The following is a 23,664-nucleotide window of genomic DNA, read 5'->3' as shown; positions in this document are numbered from 1 at the left end:
GTGCGCATGCCTATGGTTTAGAGATTAGATTACTCCCAACCAGAGGTACACATGTCGAAGTGGATTGAACATGTGAACCGCAGTATGCTTCCGTCATGTGTCAATTACAATTGTTGTTAGCAAAGTATGGAATTGTAAACAACCTTAAGGACACCATGTACGTACATCCCGAAACAAATTAATTAACAGTTACTCGTTTATAAAAGTATTTCCTTACAATAACGATACAGAATATAATTTTATAGTTACTTTAAGAATAGTACTACGAATAAAATGAGGGCTCATACTACTATCTATGCCCATTAGTTTATACATATAATCCTTTTTTCTTTCTTATTTTTATTCAATTTGTATTTTTGCATTCAATGTTCATCCATCATACATGTAATCAGGATATGTTCATACATATGTTCATGTTGGCCACCAAGATCCCCGGATATAAACTCCTGTGATTTTTTTTTCTGTGGGGACATCTCAGTCAACTGAAAGAGCGCATTACTGCCGCAGTGCAAACTGTTGATGCAGACATGTTGAAACGGGTCTGTGCGGAATTGGATTACCGAATTGATGTATGCAGGGTAACAAATGGGTCTCACATAGAACATTTGTGAGATAATGTGTTCAAATTTTTTTCAAAAAACTTGGACAGTTTTAGGAATTACATGTAAAATTTAAAGCAATTTGGATGAAAAATAAAAAAATATATAAGGAGTTGAAATCGTTCACATCATTTTGAAGCAGCCCGTATATTCCATTTGTACTTTACTTTGTAATGATCACCCAGACAAGGGTTTCTGTACGAGCAGCCCTTGAGGCCGAAACACGCCCGCTCTAATAAAGACGATTTTATTATTATTATCATTGCTGTTTAGAAGAAATCTGGGGTGCGCAGCTTGCTTTTACCGCTGTCTACTCTAGTGACGTTTCACTTCACCGAACTTTTACTATTAGGTGCGATCGCTTTTCAGACATCAATAGCCACTTACTCTTATGTTAACTGACGCGTTACGAGGTAGACTTCAGATCTCGCCACCGAAGTTCCCGGATTCGAGACCCGACCTAGACATGTAAGTCTCCGTTTATTTCATCTGATCCTAGTTCATCTTCATTGACGCAATTAGTCGGAAGCGGCAGAAAAGAGAAGTAAAATAAACTGGCTAAAAATGGCCTTAGCTGCTCCACCGTCAGGTCGGATAGGAATCTCTCTTTTCCCCACAACAAATACCACCCTGGGAACACGTGACGTCGAATAACACAACACACGTGGCTAGGAATTGTGATGCAATGCACGAGCCCGAAGCCACACACTGTTAAATTAGGCAATGCACAAGCTGTTTTAATGATGACTCAGAATCGGGTATCCGCGAATTGATTTTAGGATCGAGCCTGTTTAAAAATTTGTCAGGTGCTGTGTCGTTTGATCACTTCAGGCGCCACGCGAAATATACAGTATGTACGGTAGTGAGAAAGTTTCGTGTACTTACCGTATCGTGAAAGGCACTAAACTCCAAGTCGCGAAGCACAGTCCGGTAGACAGGGCCTTGTTTGGTATGAGGCAGCATGCATTGCCTTGCGTAAAGAATTCTCCTTCGCTTCCTCAGAACACAACAGTCACCGGTGAAAGCTACGGATTGATTGACTCGGCAGCCACACGCTGCCACGGTTCTTGGTTACAACGCTCGCTTGTACTCCTCTCTCTCTCTCGCTCGCTCGCGCGCACACACACACACACACACAAACATGCATGCATACGTACTCTCGCGCCGTACTGGCAGGATATAGAGCAGAGCGCAGGGTTCCACCCAAGTCGTTTGATGTCAGTCAAAACTGCCAAATATCACCGCACTTTTCAAATTGCAATCAAGGAAAGTAAGTGTTGCCAGACTCGGGTTTTTGTAACTAATGGTGTACTGTTGCCACTCCTGTTCACAATTCGATTTGTTCTTAAATTTACGCCAATGTATGCTCTCCAGTGGCATAGTGCATTGATTGATCCACTGATTTGGTGTTTTAAGTCTACCTTATGCACAGTAAGGCTAATCGGGACTGGACCTACAGTTAAAAGTGGGATCCGAACCACCGGGTATCGAACACGGGACCCCTTGATTAAAAGGCGACAACGCTATCACTGCGCCATCGGGGAGGTGCCTTCTTCCCCCAGGTAAAATATTCAGTGCTCTTGGTGTAAACTCATGATACCAGAGGGCCGGGCGGATTCTAAAAGCCCCCTCCTTTTCCCTTTCCAGCCAAAGCAGACAGGAAATTAACTGCATCCCAAATATGCTCCACCTTGTCTCCCTTGGGCAACCGCAGAAAGTTTTGCATGGGCAAAGTTGTGTCCTTAAGCGGGATATAGTGACGTAATGTTTACGTGTCATCGGAAAAAAAAAATGTTTTAAGGGAGAGAGCACAATGAGAGAAGCGAAGTAAAAAAAGTCATATGTAGGAAGTAAGAGAAAAAGGAAAGAGAAGAGAATGAAAAGTGAAATGATTGATTGATTGATTTGGTGTTTTAAAGTCCACTGTATGCACAGTAAGGCTAATCGGGACTGGACCTACAGTTTAAAGTGGGATCCGAACCATTATGCTCCTCCACTAGGTATCGAACCCGGGATACCTTGATTACAAAGCGACAATGCTACCACTGCGCCATCGGGGAATCCCTTGCAAAGGAGAGTGTGGAAGAAAAAGAGAAATATAGAAAGGAAGTAAAGAGAGAGAGAGAGAAAAAAGTGAATGGAGAAGAGAGAGAAGCCAAAGAGAAATAAATAATCTACAGATAGAAATTAAAAAGGCAAAAGAGAGAGTGGAGTAGCATGGCATGAGCATGAACAAAGGAATACTAAGACTAAGAAAAGGAGATCGAAAGCAAGAAGATACAAGAAGGAAAAAAGACTTACAAATTGGACGGGAAAAGGAAGAATGTAGGTAAATTTTACTTATTATAGAGGCTTTAAGTGCTGACCCGCCCCCTTGACTCTCTCTGCGGTTGCCTACAAATACATAGTATTTGACCCCAGTGGCGTGCCCAAGGAGGGGTTATGGGGGTTCTAACCCCCCCTTTCGCCCAGTATTCCTAAAAACAGAACGTCAAAGGTACGAAAATTTGACAAAACGAGGGCTGACTAACAAAAAAAGTATACATAATCCCTCCCTTTCGAAAATCCTGGCCACGCCACTGTTTGTTCCACTTGAGAGGGTTTGTTACGAGCTGTTTCAAGCATCACAAATCATAATTACAAAAAATCGAACTATCACAAGTGAACGCCTACAAATGAAATACTGATGTTTCTGTTTCTCCTTTTGTGCTTGGACACGTCCGCTCGAGCTAGACACGCCTCCCGTGGTCGAGAAATACCCCCCCCCCCGGATAATAAACCTTTTTCGAGCAATGCCTCATCTCCAGCAAGCTATCAACTCGCGGCAAGCCACGGCACCTAGCGACCTGTTGAGTAAGATGAGTCAAGGCAAAATGGATAATAAACCTTTTCCTTCTCCCACAAAAATAGGCAATAATTAGGCTCGAGAGTTCAATGAACTAATCGATCTCTAACTACGCACTGGTAATGATCAGGCTGGAAAGTTCATACGAACTAACCGATCACTTAAAAGTTCGATCCAACAAACACCATAGAAATACCCTCCCCCCCCCCAACCATAAGAATTCAATACCAGCAAGTAATGCACAAGGGTAGGCAACACACATTGCACCCTTTGATCCATGCGGAGACCAACGCGAAGTCACGTAAATAGTTGTCAGGTAGTGGTTTGTTTCAGCACATCGGCAGTTCTCGAGCCATGTCGCCAAGGGTCCTGAGTTCGAATCCTGGCCTGGGCACGAATATTTGAGAGTGTCCATTCATCAATTTCATCGTATCATCACTCATCCCCATCTTCGCAAATTAGCCAGGCGAAGTAAAATAAAACAAATCAATCAATCGATCGAGCCAGGTCCCAGCAGAGCACTGTTGTCAATGTCAATATACCCTCCCGAATGACCTACATGAGTAAGTTTCAAAGAATGTTAATAGATATTTTAACAAGTTAGTTAAGTTTACAATATAATTAGAAACACAGTCCTTCACTTGATGATTAACGGATTCCTTATCGTAACGCAACTCCCATGCTGCGTTTGGGATCGAACCAAGAACCTATCACGTACCAGTTCGGAAGACACAATGAGAAATGCAAGGAAGAAATGTTTCCCGAGAGCGACGACAGATGGCAGCACGCCATATAAAGAAGAGCAGAGTTCAATGTAGAAACTTGGAGCGGAGAAGAGCGATTATATATATTATAGTAATTGAAAAATACATAAAGGAAGAGTATAAAAATTATAGAAGGAGTGAATGAAATGTTGTATATAGCAAATTAAGATAATTAAGAATATGCTCATATATGAAACAATTAGGAAAGTTAATAAGTGAGCAAATGAAATGCATCTCTCTCTCCTTTTTGATCTTCTGACGAGGAGAACATAGTCAGTTTTTGTATTTGTCCGACCCTCGGTGGCGCTGTGTCAAATTAGACGCCCCGAAGCACTTACGGTTGCGCTTCTTATTAGACGCATTGGGCCATAGGCAGCGCTTGCTGTTAGCGATCCTGGGCTATTCCCCTTTTGGTCGTTACATAGGAGGTGGCGCTATTGTCAGTTTAGACGCCCCTAATCTTTCTATAAGTATAGCTTGTATCGTATGCCAAAGAAGCGGGGAAAGTGAGCGCATATATGTAATAAATAAGATTACGATTTGAAAGGGAAGAAATAAATTAGAAGAAGGAAAAGAAGAAGAAGCCTTTTCCCAAAATAGAAGGAAGAAAAGAAGAAGAAGAAGCCTTTTCCCAAATCAGAGAAGAAAAAGAAGAAGTCTTTTCCAAAAAAGGAAAGAAGAAGAAGTCTTTTCCAAAATAGAAGGAAGAAAAGAAGTAGAAGCCTTTTCCAAAATCAAAGAGAAGAAGAAGAAGTCTTTTCCAAAAACAGAAAGAAGAAGAAGTCTTTTCCAAAAACAGAAAGAAGAAGAAGTCTTTTCCAAAATAGAAGGAAGAAAAGAAGAAGAAGCCTTTTCACAAATCAAAGATAGGAAGGAAGAAGAAGCCTTTTCCTGAAATTACGAGAAGAAAGAAGAAGATTTCCTTTCAAGAAGAATATAACCGACGTAAAATTTGGAATCAGCATATATGTATATTTCAATGTATATACAAAGCTTCGCTATATATTTCTCTGTATTGTGTATAGTTTTCAGAATATAGGTCCGCATGTAACTATATCCTCTTGGCTATAAAACGCTTTCTTATTTGGAATTCTCGAATAAAGAACCTATCCCCTGAGATTAAGATATCTGTAGCCGTGGTATAAATAACATTTAAGTACGTACCCCCAGGGGCGTAGCAAACCTCTAGATTGTATTGGGTGATGTAGCTATTCCTCATTCATCTTTCAGATGGTTATCACTCGCTTGGCCTAAATGTGATAAATGCAAAAGGTTACATTTAAAGGAATGGTGATAGAAATTAACTTAGGTTAGATATGGGTTTTATACTCTCCATGACTGAACCGATGTGGATTGGTTTAGAAAAGGATATTACTTGCCTTAACAAACAGATGAAGATTGTTCCTACACTTGTCCTCTCAAATGTACTTGTCTGACCTCCCTGTCAGACATAGATTCAATCACACACCATCGTCCAATAATCGTTCTCCACTTTGCTTCTCTCTCACAATCCGCAGACCTTACTCTCTCTCGTATTCTCGCCAACGAACGATTATTGGACGATGGTGTGTGATTGAATCGATGTCTGACAGGGAGGTCAGACAAGTGACAAGTGTAGGAATAATCTTCATCTATTAAAAGGCGAGTAATAACCATCTGAAAGATGAATGAAGAATAGCTACATCACCCAATACAATTTAGAGGTTCTTGGTTCGATCCCAAGCGCTGCATGAGAGTTGCGTTACGTTATCCAGTGGCGCCAATTTTTGAAAAAGAAAAAAAAGAATGCTTGTGCTCAATTCGAAGGTTTATTTTATAATTTTATGGAATTATATGTCATAAGTAGGCTGAGAATTTGCCCTAAAATCAATTTTTGTTCCTTGGTCAGAAAATGTAGACTCTTACGTTGAAAAAGCGTTTTATGCCATTTCACAGATTTGTGACAGTCGTAGGTTCGATTCTCACCACCGGCAAAATAAATTTCACTTGAAGACGAGAGAAAATTTACTCTCTCTAAACGTAGTGTTAGAATAAGTATAGTTTAAAGCACCGGACAATGGATAATGTCCAATTATCATTGCATGCTAACGTATATGTTAGCCTAAATATTATTGTCAAACGAAATAACTAGAAAATGCCGTAGCAACGCAATAACTGATTGTATGAAAAATGCGCTGTGAAAATTTCGCTCAAATGGAATGTTGTGAAATTTGTGCTCAGCTTCCCGGAGGAAAGAAGCGAACCTGCGTATGACCCACCGCCGACAGCAATGCACCCCTTCGCCACCAACTATTTATTTAATTTCATTTCAGGTGTGACTTTTGTGTGGTGCACTATGGAGATTCTTACAACTCCTAAGGACAAGCCTCGCGCGCGAACTATGAAGTCTACGTGTACCAACAGTACAGGAGTACAGCAAACAGCCTTACCATTTGGCGATGTCGAAGAAGTGTCACGGAACAATGAAAAGTAGGGACAGTGAAGTGTTAAGTGTCACTGAACATTCATGTGGAGCACCGGATGAAGCGCGCCTCGAAGAACGGAGGTACGAAGTAACAGGCAACATTATTAGATCGTGTCTCAGAGCGATATCATTCTTACAAAATCTGCAGTAAACTCGATAAACCGATGATAAGACAAAGCTTTCTTGCAAGAAAATAATGACGACTCTTTTATAAATAGATTTTAAATACGCCTAAATAGTTGAAAGATATTTCAATTATTTAACGAGTCCACAGCCTGGAAAAAGTGTGATGGGAATCAAATATTAAATAAATATAATATATGAATATTTGATGCTTTTAGGGTGGGGGAAGACCATTAATGGTTCTTGGAAGTATGCGCGGATATTTCACTGAGCGGATATTTTGCTGAGCGGAACTTTCGCAACACCCAATAACTAGCCAAAAACAATGACAGAGCGAAAGATATGGAAATTTGGAAATTATTTGGTCTTTTTCAGTCTCTTTCCATCGATTATGTGGACGCTCTCAATCTTTAGTTTTTTAAAAAAGAATTATTTATTTTAAATGATAATTGTGTTTCAAGTAGGGCTATTCGCTTGCCATGCACACGCGCACAAACCCACTCACCCACACACACTCAGTTGACTACCCTTAATTTTTGTAAAAAGCCATCTCTTTTAGTAATCAGTTCTATATTTTGCCGTCTTCTCTTGAATTTGGAGGTTTTTTTAAAGAATGCTGGGCTGGGGTAAAAGGGAAGGGGGTTGACCCCAGCAGCTCCACCCTAAGGCACGCCACTGCATGGAATATTCCCACCCGAGATGACCAATTGAACTCCTAGCAATAAATATTTACAGCACGTAATAGAGAGCATTGGACGAAATCGTTATGTAACGATCGAACCATACCATTTCGCAGAAATTGTCAACGTTTCGCTTCTGTGATTCCCACCTTGACTACTTCGCTGAAATGTTCGTGTTAATTTTTAATAGAGGGCGCCAGTCCAATTGTGCAATGAAAGGAGCTTCGCACAACGTTGATGACTTCCGTCCACAGTGAGGAAGAGAAAAGCTTCGTTCGTTTAACTTACGCCACTGCGTTTCACAGACCGTTGCCCTTGGCCGAAGAAAGTACACCAGAAAATAAGTTCTAATAAGCTAATTATCGCTGAGAAACAACGCGAATTACAACATGTATTTTCACTTACCCTTGTGTTGTCAAATCTGCCGCATCGTGGCGCCATTTGTTTTCTCTCGTCGGCGACCTCTATAAGATATAGAAGCACCTCCTTGCGACGTTTAATTTCCTTCCACAGGGTGTAGAGAAGAGTTCGTGACTCCTCGTCAAGACAGCTGATGAAGCCTGCAGGTTCACACATGTTGATTGATTACAACACCTGGAATTAAACAAATGGCGTTTGTATAGCCAGAGAGAGAGAGAGAGAGAAATGGGGAAAGCAGGAGTATAGGGTGCCCAGACTTTCCAAGAGATACAGTATGTAACATTGTTATTCGCACACATAGAATTTCGGAGGTAAAAATGTCATATCTACTAGTAAATATAATCATTTTCATATGTACCTGAAAATTAATGTTATGAAGGTTTCACCAACAAATGTCAATAAAAATGTATGTTCAAAGTGTATAAACAGAGCATATAATTTGTGTGAAAAGAGAAAAACGTGCTGTTTCATGCAACATTGTTATTCATACACGCAAGAGTTTCTTCCTCGCATACAGCGCCACCGCTATTCGGGCGATTTCGTGCAGTTTGCAACTTCGTAACAAGTTTGAACATGCAGGCACGCTCCCCGTCAAGCAGAATGCTGGCGTAGGTATTGTTGTAGGCCTATCGTCTATCTATCAGCGTGTTTGAAATGGGCAAGGTGAAGGAACTTGGTTCCGATCTGAAGGATGTTATTATAAATTTGGCTCTTGGAGGTTATTCGTTAAGAAAAATTGGACAAACAGTCAATAAATCACACTCCACAGTTCAATACATAGTAAACAAATTTAGAGAGGAAGGTTCAACACAGAATGTGCAGAGAAAACCAAAAGAGAGACGGTTGAATAGACGTGATGAACGCTATATTTTAAAAAGAGTGCGAGAAAAACCTCGACTAAGTGTTCCTCAGTTACTACCATTAGTAGAAAATGTTGCTGGCAAGATGATGTCCGATCAAACTATCCGACGTGCCTTGTGGAAGCATGGATATCATGGCAGAATACCACGAAAGAGGCCGTATGTAAATAAGGTGAATCGCAGGAATAGACTTTCATTCGCGAAAGAGCACATCCACAAGGACCAGGAATTTTGGGATAGTGTCATATGGTCAGACGAGTCCAAGATTAATATATACGGGTCAGATGGGATAAATAGGGTCTGGAAAAAATCAAATAAAGACAATGATCACATTAACACAGTTCCAACAGTTAAACACGGTGGTGGGTCATTAATGATTTGGGGCTGTATGTCGCCCAAAGGTGTTGGTACCATCCAGTTTATTGATGGCATCATGGATGCATATGTCTATTTGGACATATTGAAGAACAATGTAAAGCAGAGTGCCCAAAAAATGGATATGCAGCCTATCTACAGATTCCAACAAGACAATGACAGTAATCGTAAGGCTCGAGTTAACATGAATTGGCTAATATGGAATGTGCCCAAACTACTACAAACACCAGCTCAAAGTCCAGACTTAAATCCCATTGAGCATTTATGGGCAATTTTGAAGAGGCGAGTACATAAAGCAGGCGTCAAATCCAAACAAGAGTTGATAACTGTTGTGCAAGCCGAGTGGAATTAAATAAGCCCTGAAACATGTCGGAAATTTGGTTAATTCTATGAAGAACAGGTGTCAAGCAGTAATTAAAGCCAAAGGATACGCATCAAAGTATTAGAGCTGTCAGTCAATTTGCTCTGAATATACTTCTTTATTTTATATTATTAAGTGTACAAATAGAAAAGTTGTACAAAAAATGGCATGTTTCTCTTTCAGTTTCATTAAATTTATTATTGTCATTGGTTATACAGAATTTGGGTAAGATTTTATGTTCCTAATGATATTAGTTATTGAATTGTAAAGAAACAATTTCAAAAGGGTCTATTTCCTTTCATATATTAAAAAAAATTCTTTGAAAATCCGTGTGTAAGAATAAGAATGTTACATACTTTATCTTTGGAATGATTTACTGTCCAGAATTTTATAACACAGAAACGAAATCCGTAATATATTTTGAATATTTTGATTTTCTCGTTGTGAGTAGCGCAATAAATGAAGAGGGTTAGAAATATACAGTCAACTCTCGATGTAGTAAACCATTCGGCTATAGTGAACCTAAATCACCTGTTCCGACCCAATCACATTACAAATTTCGTTTATAGTGAACCCTTAACTTCGGTTTTAGTGAAGCTTAAAAAAATGCAATGTCCATGAAAAATTATCATTGTTAGCATTGCACATTACAATGCAGCACGTCAAAAGAAACCTTATGGCTAACTTGAAGAAACAGTTTCTTTTTTATTATAAGGGAGCTTTTAGACCGAAACAACAGGTGACACGCGACAAATGTTGGTTGGAAGCGGACGCTCAGTAACCAATGCAACCTTTCGAACCGAAGAGACACGACAAGCTGCATGGCACATGCTTGTCGCCTCGGTCTGTTGTTCGCGCATGAGCAGCAGATGCTCGCTTATAGACTGAAGAGGTCCGTCGTGTCACTTGTCATTTTTCACTTCCGTGTAAACCACTCCTGTGCGTATCTTTTATATAGCAGACTGATTTACAGTGAGACTACGGGACCACAAGTAAAATAACCTGCGCGGAACCGCGTGTCTTCTGCATCGTACTCGCGCATGGAGAGGAGGGTAGAGTGGAGCCGGCTTCACCTTGAGTCGAGCTGAAGGGATGGAGAGGAAGATGCGCGAAGGCTTCTGGCCGAATCTTCTTTTGTTTGTGGTCCCACTTTCAAATAAATGTCTTCTGATGGTAGCTAAATAACAGTCGTATTGTTAATAGGACTAATAGAAACTGGGCCTACAGGTTGATCATGTCCATCCCCACTTAAAACAAGGGCACGCCGCACGATATCACTTTTAAAGGGGATGTCCCTACCCACCTCCGACTCGAAACAACCATAAGATTTTTTACGTCTTAAATTCGCGAAGGCAGCAAAAGGGTTCTCACACAATCCTTAAAATCGCATCTTTAAAAATGGCGACTGCCCAAACACGGTATACCACTTTACAAGTTTAGATGCTAATAACTGTTGAAGATTTAGGATAATAATATTTTCTCTTAAAAGAATGAGAGAATAACATCATGAAAAATGTAGCACATGTAACCCGTGGCAGTAAATGTGAATATAAAACATACGTTATTTTAAGTTGATATACCACTTTACGCGGTGGCTCAGTCGGTAACGCGTCTGACTACCATGCTCAAGGTCCCGGGTTCGATCACCGGCCGGTTATCTAACGTTGGAAGCGGCCCCGGCGCCCACCCAGCGTCGAATAACATGGGTACCTGGGGGAAACCCTGGGGGGTAAAGGCGGTCAGGGGCGTGGTGCTGATCACATCACCCCCACTCACGACCGGATCAAGAAAGTGTGGGGCGTTACCCCCACACCCCCTATACGCCTTCATGGCGTGGTGCTAAGCACAGGGGAACACTTTTTTACTTTTATACCACTTTACGGACACACTAGCATAAAGTTGCATTACCCGTATATTACGATAGAAGCTGTATATTCTAATGAAACCCTTCTCGTACGGTTTTGAAATATATCCCGCAATACGAACTAGTCAATTAAATTACATAAACTTCACAACATTCAAAGTGCGAAAATTGTGGTGTTTACATTAAGTTACTATATTATATTTATATTTCATTAACGCTTCTTTTCTCCTAAAATACTTATTGTGAAATTTACTTTGAAGTCCATGAAGAACTAATTACAATTCATAACTTATATATATATATATCATTACAACACTAGCAGATTAATTTACTGCGGTGCTACACACAGCACAGTCTATTTGTTACAGCAACAAACCAGAGAGTACATACATAGGTATGTGGCTCTTCAGTGTTTACTGTTTACTTCAAAATAGTATTCGCGTCGGTTGTGAAAGTAAAATAACAGTATCACAGTACAAAATTTAGACGTACGTAGTCGACTCTTCACTCAACAAATAAAATATTCGCTCCAATCATTTATATAGCTGTATTGGTCGAACGTTTTTCTTATTTAAGCTGCCTTGAATAAACAGTCGAACACCTATTGTATTTCTTCTTCTTCTACTTCCTACTTCAGCTGGCCAGTGTGCTGATGTAGAAACGGTTTCTAATTCTATCGGGAACTGAATAAGAGAAAGCTCTCACACGATCGTTAAGTAACGAAGTCGATGCCGAAATGAGACGTACCTAACTACCGTGTGAGACTGGCATAAGGCATGGTTTCCCCTTGCCTTGGCGTGTTTAAAGGATGAGGGAAACAAGGGTCACATTTCTGAGTGAAAACGCGCTGGCCTTTTCAATGAGATCGGAAGTTTCCTCTAATTGCCGACAGGGGCGCTGAAAGGGCTCAACCACCATGAAGATCCTGCAGTCGCTGCAACTAGAGCGTGTCCATCCAAGAAGTACTCCATGGACAGATTCAAAATTACACCGTGCTTTGAATCAGACTGTTCTAGGAGGATTATTCCAACAGCGAAGTTGATCGCGATGTCAAGCGGGACAGAATAATGGGGAAGAATATTACTTTGATGATGGAAACAAACGGACAAGCGGCATGGAACATTTTGTCAGCACAGTGAGTGTGAAAAGAAATATGAATGTCATACACACCTACATAATTGAAACATGAAATGTTCGTAGGTGTTTTGTTATCCCTGTTTCAAAGGGAGTGTTTGCCACTGATTTTGCTTACAGTAATTGTAAAGTGAGTCCATTAGTGGCAATTGTGAGTCTCTGCGGGGTGGTTGCATACCGTATTCCAAATAAAATAAAACCTCCGTGGCGAAGTGGTACGATACCAGGGGTCCCGCGTTCGAATCCTGGTCTGAGCATGGATGTTCTCTGTGAGTGAGTGTTCCTTCATCAATTTCATCATATCATCACTCATACTCATCTTCGCGATTAGACAAAAGTGGCAGAAGAGCGAAGTAAAATTAACCAAACCAATCAATATTCAATATAAAATCCCGTTTTTCGAGTGTTCTTACCGTTAAAATAAGGCATCAAATAGAAAAATATAAAGTATTATAAAATTTGCTTGCTTACTTACTTACTTAATGACCCCTGTACGCTGTGAAACTTGGTACCATGACATTGAATATACTATATATTTTGAGCAGTCAGTGGCGGTGATTGGGTGCCAAAACTGGGGACGCAAGAACAGTTTACTTTCTCTTAGACAAGGCTTAGCATTAAGAGACCGTAATGTGGGGGAAACTGCTCCCCCCAAGGCCCTCTAATCGCCACCAATGATTTCGATACTCGAGACGAGAAAGAGTCTTCATCTTCGAGACCGAGACGATAACGAGGCGGATGTCTAGATATTGAGGCGAGGCCGAGGCTGTGCCTCGTCTCGTCTCGATACCATTTCTATAGAAGAAGCAATGACATATTAACAACCGAGTCTTTTAATAATGACTGACGTCATGTACGAGTACTCGCGACTGCCATATTGTAGGTGGGGGAGAATGCAGAATGCTCGCGAGTTTAAATATCATTGTTTCTTACGAACTCAGGGCATCGGAAAAGTATATTTTTTGTAATTTATTTAAATGTAATGACCAACGTTAGACCAACATTTCATTTCCAGGATGAAGCAATGTGGTTTATGAATATTTGAAAACGAAACGAAATGCCTACAAAATATTTATCTAAACATACGATAAAAGAGTTGTCCTTTTCAAACGAGCGTTACCAACTTCCAGCGATGGCGCAAGGATTAATCATCTAGGGGTGCTGAGGGGGTGCGCAATGGAATGTATGGGATGCGATGTTGAAAATATAGAAAAATGAAACATGCATGCAAGGCCGCCCGCAGGATTTTTCTCGGGGGGGGGGACAACAGTGCTTGGGGGAATGGAAGGTATTGCTTTCCCCTAATTAACAGAATTCTCATGAATCATTCCCAGCATTAGGATAATTTGCATAGGCACTTAATCTGCTGTATTTTACGGCACCCTTGTCCATGTTTTCACTCTACAATTTCAAAATTTGAATTATCTTAAGTCTTTCTAGATGTCTCATGGGGGCACGTGCCCCCTCTGGCCCCCTTCTGCGTGCGCCCTTGCATGTTTTAGGCACTAAATTAAATGATAATTAAATTTTAGTAGGCATCTATTATAAAATGCCAATGAAACTGAAGAATACTAGTAAATTGCTTAATCTTTGCTTCATTTTAGCGCAACATGTTTAGACATTTAAAAGGAACAGCTTGTTCAAGGAAGGCCGATGATATACACGGACGACTGGAGGATTTTTTCATGGAGAGACAAGAACAGCGGTCTCACTTCAATACCTAACATTCGATGCTCAATGTGACGGCAAGACATAATATGACAGTGTTATTGTTTTCAGTTGAACATAGGCTTTGAAAATGAGGTGCTAAATGGGGTGCGGAAGAAAATTAAGGGTTGCTTACGCACCCCTCTGGCGCCACCCCTGCCAACTTCACTAACTGAAGGGCAACAAATGACACTGTATTTTACTTTAAATATCTTAGAACCTGAAATTAAATGCTTACATACTCGTTCTGCAAGTTTTTACTTTTCTTAAGTTAATTCTATACTACAATAGTTTTAAAAATATCAAAAGATGCCACTGCAGATAAATACAGTCATCGGTAATATAAATTGGACACCTTAGATCCTGAAATACTCGCTTCAATGCAAGGTGGTATGTGTGTTGCCTAACTCTACGATGCTATTCAAATCCACTTGACGCCGTAGAGTTAGGCAACACACATAACACCTTGCAGGGAAGCAAGTATTTCAGGACCTAGGTATCCCATTTTTATTGCCGGTGACTGTACATCTTTGGCACATTCTGAAAGTTGCACGGGTTGAACGCGTTAAACGAATTCTGGCAATTGGCCGTTCCTAAGTTCTCTCGTGAAGAGTGTAAAGTCCATTCCTTTATATCATTATTCATCATTCCTCGTCGTCGCCATTAGTCAAAAGTGGCAGAAAAGCGACGTAAATTAGAAATAAGAACAATACAAGACTTTCTTCTCCATTTCGTTACCCATACAGCACACTTTGATTTAATTATTTATCAGTGCAGTGTAACAATTTCTTGGCAAAAGTAAATAAGTTGATAAGGATCAAGAAGTTGTGACAGGAAATGCGTGTTGAGGTGTAATTCGGGTCAGGTCTCTGCTGCTTATCTATTATCTCTGTATGTTGCATATCATCATCTATGAAACTAGAATCAACGAACTTGGTTTTCAGACTTTCACAAGAAGATCCAAACCGATTACAGCGTGGCCCGCGGACACATGTATCACGCGACTTGTTGCAGCCAACACCCATTAGGCACTGAACTTGTGCTCACATTTATTAACAATGGCATTGTTTCTATTAAACTGGAAACAGCGCCGCGAATATCCTTTGTGCCAACCGTAGGGTCCTGACTGTACATACACGGTAATTTCATGTTCCATACGGATACAGACAGTGCAGCCCTTTGATATCGGAGAAATTGTCAGATATGTCGAAAAATAATTACCAATGATATGCCATTGTTGAATTCTGACACGGAAGTTGTGTTTCTAGTGTTTGGTGATGAGCATAAAAAATTCCCGCTAACTTTTTTAAAAAATGTAAATAAATTAAGTTTTTTGAACAAAAACACACTTGAAGCAACTTAATAGTAATTGGCGTACTCACACAAACTGCAACAAAAGGCCTTGAAAATATATCGAATCACACTCTGAAGTATCTGGAATATAGAGTGCATGAGGTGCGAGGCTTTCTACGAGGGCGAAATGTTATATCATCGAGAAACACTGCCATCTACATATTTATTAATCTTGTATGCAGGGACTCGTAATTATTGTTTCTTGTTTTCAGTAAGGTTACCCCTACTTTAAAACAACATGGATCAATTTTTTTGCCCTGCATACATCCAAGTACAAAGTTAATACTTATCTAATATGTTATATGCTAATACTGTATGGGCGGAGTTGTTAGCACATCGCGCTACGACGCCAGGTGTCCCGGGTTCGAATCCTAGCCTGGGCATGGATGTTTGTAAGTGTCCATTCATCAATTTCATCATATCATCACTCATCCCCATCTTCGCAAATTAGCCAAAAGTGGCACAAAAAGCGAAGTAAAATAAAGCAAATCAATCAATTAATACCAATTAATAGTGTATAAGCAAAATATAACGGAAATGCCAGTAATCGAATCAGAAAAACAAAATATATGTAATTTTGTAACTAACTCATGTGAGACTTTTGAAAATAATAACAAAAATTGCGTGTTACTGCTTTAAAATAGTATGTTTTCTAGTAGTAATTTTAAAAAAAATCTATAGTTATGAAGCAACACAGAGGCTAATGGAGACTGGGTTAATTTTGGACAGGTACTCAAAATGAAGGAGTAGCTAACTTGATTTCAATGTATGCTATAGTAAACTTGGTTTCATATATATTCTTGTATATATTTTTTTACTATTACTATTGAGATGAAAATCGGGACGCTGACTTGGTTACAAGGAATGGGCAAATACCACGCCTCACCCATCCTGGCGCCGGCAATGCCGAAATGCAATCCGAAATGGTTATCACCAGTGTATGAATGAAGGTCTTCCGCATCCTAGGTTCCAGTGTTCGTCCGGTTCGCACCTCTTCTCCTTCCCGAACATTCTCAACCTCGTTGTACCGTTGTGGCTAAACCGGCCCGGTTCAACGGGATGATCTGGACCTTTCCCGTTGTCGCCATGTAATCAAGGGGTCCCAGGTTCGATACAAGGTGGAGGCACATGGCACAGTGATTCGGATCCCACTTTAAACTATACGTCAAGTCCCGATTAGCATAAAGTGAACTTAAAACAACACATAAATCAATCAACGGGATGATAACGCACACGATTTTAAATCACATGTAATTATGTGTGGTGTTACCGAACCTACCAGCGCATCACTCCGCATCGTGTTCAAGTACTCTCTCTTCGATAAGATGGTGTGGTGATTATTTGTAATCAAGGTCTGCAAGAATAACTTCTTGTATTAATTTCTGAGACCGATTCTTTAGTTCTTTGTCCATTAGAAAATTGCTCCCGTATGTCGTAGCAGTTGCATATAATCTAAGCGGCGCAGCCAGAATTTTAATTTCGATCAATGTAAGATATATGCAGATAATAGATTCAGTCTGGCGCATGTTAACGAGATTTAGCTTAAGAATATTTATTTAACTTACTCTCTAGTCTGGGAATTTACTCTTGTTGCTTTTCAGTCTACCGTTGGATTCGTAACTGGGTCACAAAATATAGGATGTCCTAAGTTTAATACATAGGCAGTGTCCTCAGACCAATCGGTTGATAGCTTGCAATTTTTACGATATGCATGCACCTCTATCGAAATGCAAAAGGAACTATATACGAGGGTTAGTCAAAAATTATCTACACTTTCGCCACTTTCAAATTGGCCACACTGCCTTCAGCGCTTGTGTGCTATAAGGTTGTACTTTTTTGTACTTTTGTGGTCATGTGACAAGTGGCCGAGGTTTGATCTTAATCGCTCAATTTTTCTTTCTTTTGTTATAGATTAAACATGACCGCTCCACTGGCAGTGTGCACCAAGGAAGAACAGCGATCAGCGATCCGATTCCTCTGATCTGAAGGTGTGTCAGGGACTGAAATTCATCACAGCCTTTCAGTACTGATGATGTCAGAATAATCTCTTTGGATGATGAATGACCATCGGTTCATTAGAATCATCTCTCAAGCTTGTTGAATCTTCCCATCAGTGGTGGAGGTTGATGGGCATACTCCCGCTTCATGTTTCACGTTTGTCCAGCCATTTTTAAACCTCTCGATCAACTTATACACAATTCTACGTGGTAAAGCGCTGTTCCTGTATTGTACTGAAAGGCTATGATGAATTTCAGTCCCTGACATACCTTCAGACCAGAGAAATCGGATCACTGTTTATCCTTGGTGCACACTGCCAGTGGAGCGGACATGTTTAATCTGTAACAAAAGAAAGAAAAATTGAGCGATTAATATCAAACCTCGGCCACATGACCACAAAAGTACAACCTTATAGCACACAAGCGCTGAAGGCAGTGTGGCCAACCCGAGAAAAGTTGTGGCGAAAGTGTAGATAATTTTTAACTTATCCTCGTATATCGATGCAAACTTCTCGTAATACATAGGGCTAGAACTTTTTCGTCTATTTTATTTATAAATGTCTGTTGGTTATTATTACTGGGTAATATAAGCTTACATCCAAGATTCAATCACGATTGATTTGTGCTGCCCGAACATCTCAAGAAATATTTATTATTTTCTTGTTATGTTGAACTGTGCTACAGTCAAAATAAATCGTAATTCGGAAGTTAAACGCAACAAATTCATAATTTTAAATGGCTGGAGGTCAGGCATAGAATACGCCTTTTCTTCCACTTCGCTACTATTAGCTTACAGGGCCTCCCCGATGGCGCAGTGGTAGCGTTGTTGCCTTGTAATCAAGGGGTCCCGGGTTCGATACCCGGTGGAGGCACAAGTGGTTCGGATCCCACTTTAAACTGTAGGTCCAGTCCCGATTAGCCTTACTGTGCATAAAGTGGACTTAAAACAACAAATCAATATTAGCTTACAGCTTACTTCCTTTTTAGTAGCCATTAATACTTTGAGACTTCGTGAGACCGAGGACAAAATGGATCTCTGTAAATTCAAGACGAGATGAGATTTAGTGTCCTAATCGAGGGTGCCCATCCCCCCCCACCAAGGCTAATGGCACATCCCCCCCAAAATTATGTCATGGGTCCCCCCAAATCATATCATTCACGCCCTTAAACCATATCGTAATCCCCACAAAATATTTAATTACGACAGCGTGTCTACCGAAAGTAACTTTTTTCTTAGCTTTACTGAACATTATAATTGATCTGCCCCTACTCCCTAAACAGGGGTGCCATCACTCAAGACCACCCCTAAAATCGTTCATCATAATCGAGAATATCTCGTGGATCCCACTTTAAACTGTAGGTTCAGTCCCGATTAGCCTTAGAATGCATAAAGTAGACTTAAAAACACCAAATCAATCAATCAGTCGAGAATATCGCTTGTCTTGTAATGCAGTTTTAGTACCAGGTGGTTATAATTAAAGTGACGGTGTTCAGAGTGGTACAGCACAGGCTGTAATGAGAGTAGCAGTCTGAAACTTCGTAGATATGCTAATGAAGCAATGCGCTCGCAAATTATGAAAAAAACAAAACAAAGTTCCAATTCTCGCCACCAGGGTGAAAATGGCGCTGTAAGCAGTCAAAACTTGGTATAGTTACAGAAAAAAACACTATAAATCGCAGAAAACAATACTCTTTGTAATAAAATATCGCTACAATTTCACTATTCGAATTACATGAACATTACTAAAGGAAAAAGCAACAAGCATCACCAACCACAACCAGGGAGCTCACACAATGGTCAGGCAATGTCACTGACTTTGACGTCAGAGTTACGGAAAATTCCACGTTTTGACTGCTTACAGCGCCATTTTTTACCCTGGTGGTGAGAATTGGAACTATTTTTCTTTCTTTCCATAATTCGCGAGCGCATTGCTTCATTAGCATATCTACGAAGTTTCAGACTGCTACTCTCATTACAGCCCGTGCTGTACCACTCTGAACACCGTCACTTTAATTATAACCACCTGGTATAAACACTTCTTTTCATCTCATTAAAGCGCCAAACACACATCGTAGAAACAAAGAATTGCGAGCGAAGCGAGCAAGATAATTTTTACATCCATTTCTTTGTAGGCTTTGAAGAATATTAATTTAATGGGGGTGTCAATACTTTCTTAAGATTCAGAGATGTTTGGTCTTTTCCTTTTCCAGCTTTACCTTTGGCACATTCGGGGTCGAAAACATGTGGATGCCTTATCGCTAAATACAGTCTCCAAAATGTAATGTTCGAACTCTCTCTCCACTACAGAAATCCCTTGACAATCTAAGATTTAACACTTTATCAAGAGCTTTCTATCTCCCCCTTTAAATTTCATACTCAATCCTACCACCAAAATTTCCATGCCAATTTTAGACTTACTGTTAATATTGAAGAGTGGATATTGCCTCCTCCAAAAAATTAATTCTCAGTCTCCACACCAGAATTTCCGCAACAGTGTAAGACAATAGTAATACACAAAAATTGGATATTCCCCTCAATTTAATGCTCAATCAACTAAAGTACTCGCCATAATCTAAGACCTAGAGTTGGATACTGTCCCCCCAAAGTTTAATTCAGAATCCCCCTCAGAACCCAAGTGTCAATTAAGGTCTAATATGTACGAGTTCGATATCCCCCCCTTTCGATAATGCCCTAAACACGTTCATTTCTTCATCTAATGGATTAAATATGGTGCATTTAAGGTGTAAAATTTTTATATATATTTTGGAAAAGATATAAATGTTGAATTTTATATTATTTGAAGGGAAAAATTCCCCCCAAAAATCTCGATGGCGCAACCTGCGCCATAAAATCTCCCTGTGGGCATCCCTGGTCCAAATCTCTCAGTATCGTTTGAGAATTCAGTATGTTATTTGAAAAATCAACTCTACTTGTGCAGACCTACCAAGCAGATATCTGGTTATTTATAGATAAGTCATATAATTTGCAATATTGATCCATGAGTATCTGTTGTGAATCTGCGCAACGTCGTTGCCATTTATTCAGAATAAAATTATTATTTTCGAAGCTTCGCAACGTCGAAGCAAGGCGTCAAACAGAAAACAGTATTAAGAAGAGGTGTTTGCCTTAATGACCTCTACATGCTGTGAGAGGCGAGACGAAAGAAATGTGTATGAATAGACACGAGACCGAGAACTAGACAGATATTGAGAGAGAACTTGAGAGAACGAGACACAGACCTTCTCATACACGAGACAAGAAAAAAAACTCATTAGTATTGGCTTGGCGAGGCCTTAAGCTTAAGTGCTATATCGTTTCCGATATTGTATGATTTTTAACCGGTAAAACTTCGATACGGTCCCAACGGATTTCTTCATTTTTACACAAGAAACTACTTACGGAAATGAGTTTCTGTAGCATTTAGAAGTTCGTGGAGGCATTTTCTTTCATCGTGGAATCTATTGTCATTCCTTTGATTTCCTTGCACTACGTGAACCAAATGTTGCGAATGTTTGATGACGTAACTCCCTGTTTCTGGGGCTATCCGTCCATGGTTCGTGGCGCTGTTCATGAATTGGGGCTATCCGTGAATGGTTCGTGGGGATTTTTCGGTTGACAAGGTTGGAAACACTGCATACCCAATGTACTCTATAGATAAAGGCGGGGCCGTGGTAGGGGGCGGTAAGTCAATTACCCCAGGGGCGGAGCCCGGAATCGGTGGGATATTTGGACTCAACAATTTCAAACGACAAAATCTCAACTTTAAACGGCTGTACAGTCGTAAATACTTCTTTCCGCGCTCCAATTTTTTTTAATTCACAATTAGGATCACATAATCTTCATAATGAAAGAAAAAAAAATGAAAATTCGAGGGTGTAGAATAGGGTACCCGACCCATTATTTTCGTGAAAAAAAGCAAAATACCACCTTGAAGAATCTTTCGTAATGCAGAATAGGTAAGTAAGTACGAATGTTAAAAATTACGAAAGAAACGAGTGAGAGGTGTTCGGACCATACCGAAGTTTTACCTTTTAACCTATTAAAAATTGAAAATAATCATAAAATTTTAAAAAAACAAAAAGCATTTAGAAACTTAAAGTACAAGGTTTTTCATTAACTATCTTTAGCATATTGGTGTTACCGAGCATGTGAGAAGCTTTTATACATAAAAAAGGTAGAAGCAGTAGAAGTCCTAGAATGCTTTCTTGTGGTAATTTACAATATCCTGTTGTGTTGTGCTGCATCAATAATTTATCAATATTTTTTACTTAGGGGATGGGGGTTTAAGACAAATGAGAGCGGTGTAAAAAATACAAGTTCATTCATTCAAACTATGCACATTTTAGGCCTATGATGATCTTCAATTTAGGAAAATTTTAGTTGTATCTGAAAACTTACCTGATTTAACTTCCAAAGCATTTACAGCTGGTCGGAGTTAAACAAACATTATCTTTTAGTAAACGTGGACATCGTAACTCACTACTCTGTTGTTCAACGCGTCAACGAAATAGTCGAAATAGTCAAAAGGTAAAACATAATGTTTTCCTCACATTGCCGAATGTAACACTAAATACAATGAAATTCAATTATAAAACCTTTTAAAGCCATTAGAAAGTAACCCACGAACCCCAGCCAAAAATTAACATTCCTAGACCTAAATGTATTGGTTAAGATGTGGTGCATTTGCCTTTATTTATTTTAGTACGATCTGTCACCAGTACTGGCGCTAGTTACACTTACATAACATTCATGAACACCTGGCTTGAAACGATTGTTACCTTATGGTCACATTGGACCCCGTTTCTGTCTTACACTGCCGCAGTGACGTATGCAAAGGGGGGTTACAGGGTTTAACCCCCCCCCCCTTGAGCTTGTGAGATATTATAACATGTTACAGTTACACTGCAATTCATTAAGGATATTTAACTGTTTACACAAATAATGCATGTTTTCCCAGTGTAAGTTAACAGTCATTGATTTACATTTACCTACCCAGTCCCTCTAAATTTACCATTATGCCCTATGATTACAAACTTCCACCCCTGATGGACAATTCTGGATAAACCCTAAGCACAACAATGCATTGTCCTGACAAATAAATACGACATTTCTCGATAAGTTTTGCCTCTTTACAAAACTGGAAAAATGAGACATTCTGTCAATCAGTGCAAAACTAGCTGGTTGCATCAAAATTAAATTTGGGATCACACTGAGGAAATGGCAGATTATATGTGGTTTAAGGGCTTAGTTCTCTGTGAAAATATCAAAATTCTCGATAAGTTAAATAGCAGATCTAAAGTATCAAGGTTATGCAAAGTACTGTTACTTACAATTACTCTTTTAATTCCAGTAATGTTTACTAACATGAGTACTGGAAAGTAATGCATGCTTTACACAGTGGTGTATGCTGGGTTTAAAACCTGGGCTATCTCCTTTTATCATAATGTTCAAATGGGAGGCTCTTTTTCATTCAATTTCTTTAAGGTGATGTGGCATTGCGATTAAAATACATACATTACAATTTACAAATAATTATAAAAATATCACTGTTTCATTAATATAAAAACAATAAGGAAAATATTTCAAATATTTCATGGTTATTTATAAAATATATATTGTGAAATATTTATGAAGGCCTATGTGCGAGAATAAAATATACGCGTATAATAAACTTCTTACCTTGAATATTTAATTTCGACAGGAACTCCATTCCTATCTAGGCAACCTCTGTGGTAAAATGGTTATTAGCACAGCACACTACGACGCCAGGGGTCCCGGGCTCAAATCCACGCATGGACATGGGTATTTTGTGAATGACTCTTAATGAATTTCATCGTATCGTCACTAATTCTCATCCTCGCAATTAGCTAAAGTGACAGAAGAGCAACTCAAAATAACAAATCAAATCCATGCTTCTCTTCTTTGTGATGCCAGAGGCCTGCATATCTTCACAATTTGAAGTTTATCCTCATGCAAAAGCAGAGTAAATTGTTTCGGCAATAGTTCGTTAATTATGTCATTCATTTTCGTTCACTACACGACGCAGCACAGATCATTCAAAACATATACGAGGGTCACTATTTATATTTTGAGCCTTGGCAACACTGATTGAAGTTA

At 39.6% G+C, this 23,664-nt stretch overlaps 1 protein-coding gene across 2 annotated transcripts in view; it reads right to left on the bottom strand.

Annotated features, from left to right (window-relative positions):
• The window catches only part of TTLL5 (Tubulin tyrosine ligase-like 5), a 335,902-nt gene extending 313,842 nt beyond the window's left edge, over positions 1 to 22,060 (bottom strand). The window contains exons 1-2 of one of the 2 annotated variants that reach the window (XM_083118839.1): positions 21,946 to 22,060; positions 7,881 to 8,069 (exon numbers count right to left, since the gene is read on the bottom strand). In XM_083118839.1, coding sequence (XP_082974965.1) covers positions 7,881 to 8,051 — 171 coding nt within the window. In that variant the 5' untranslated portion in view covers positions 8,052 to 8,069; positions 21,946 to 22,060. Of the gene's footprint in view, positions 1 to 1,484; positions 1,659 to 7,880; positions 8,070 to 21,945 lie in introns of those variants that run through there. The other variant, XM_083118841.1, reaches the window with a different exon arrangement.
• Between the last annotated feature and the right edge of the window lie 1,604 nt (positions 22,061 to 23,664).

Source organism: Lepisma saccharinum, chromosome 3 (genome assembly GCF_977018435.1).
Source record: "Lepisma saccharinum chromosome 3, izLepSacc3.1, whole genome shotgun sequence".
Classification (NCBI taxonomy): Eukaryota; Metazoa; Arthropoda; class Insecta; order Zygentoma; family Lepismatidae; genus Lepisma; species Lepisma saccharinum.
The sequence above is the reverse complement of the archived record's forward strand: the minus strand, read 5'-3'. Positions and strand labels throughout refer to the sequence as shown.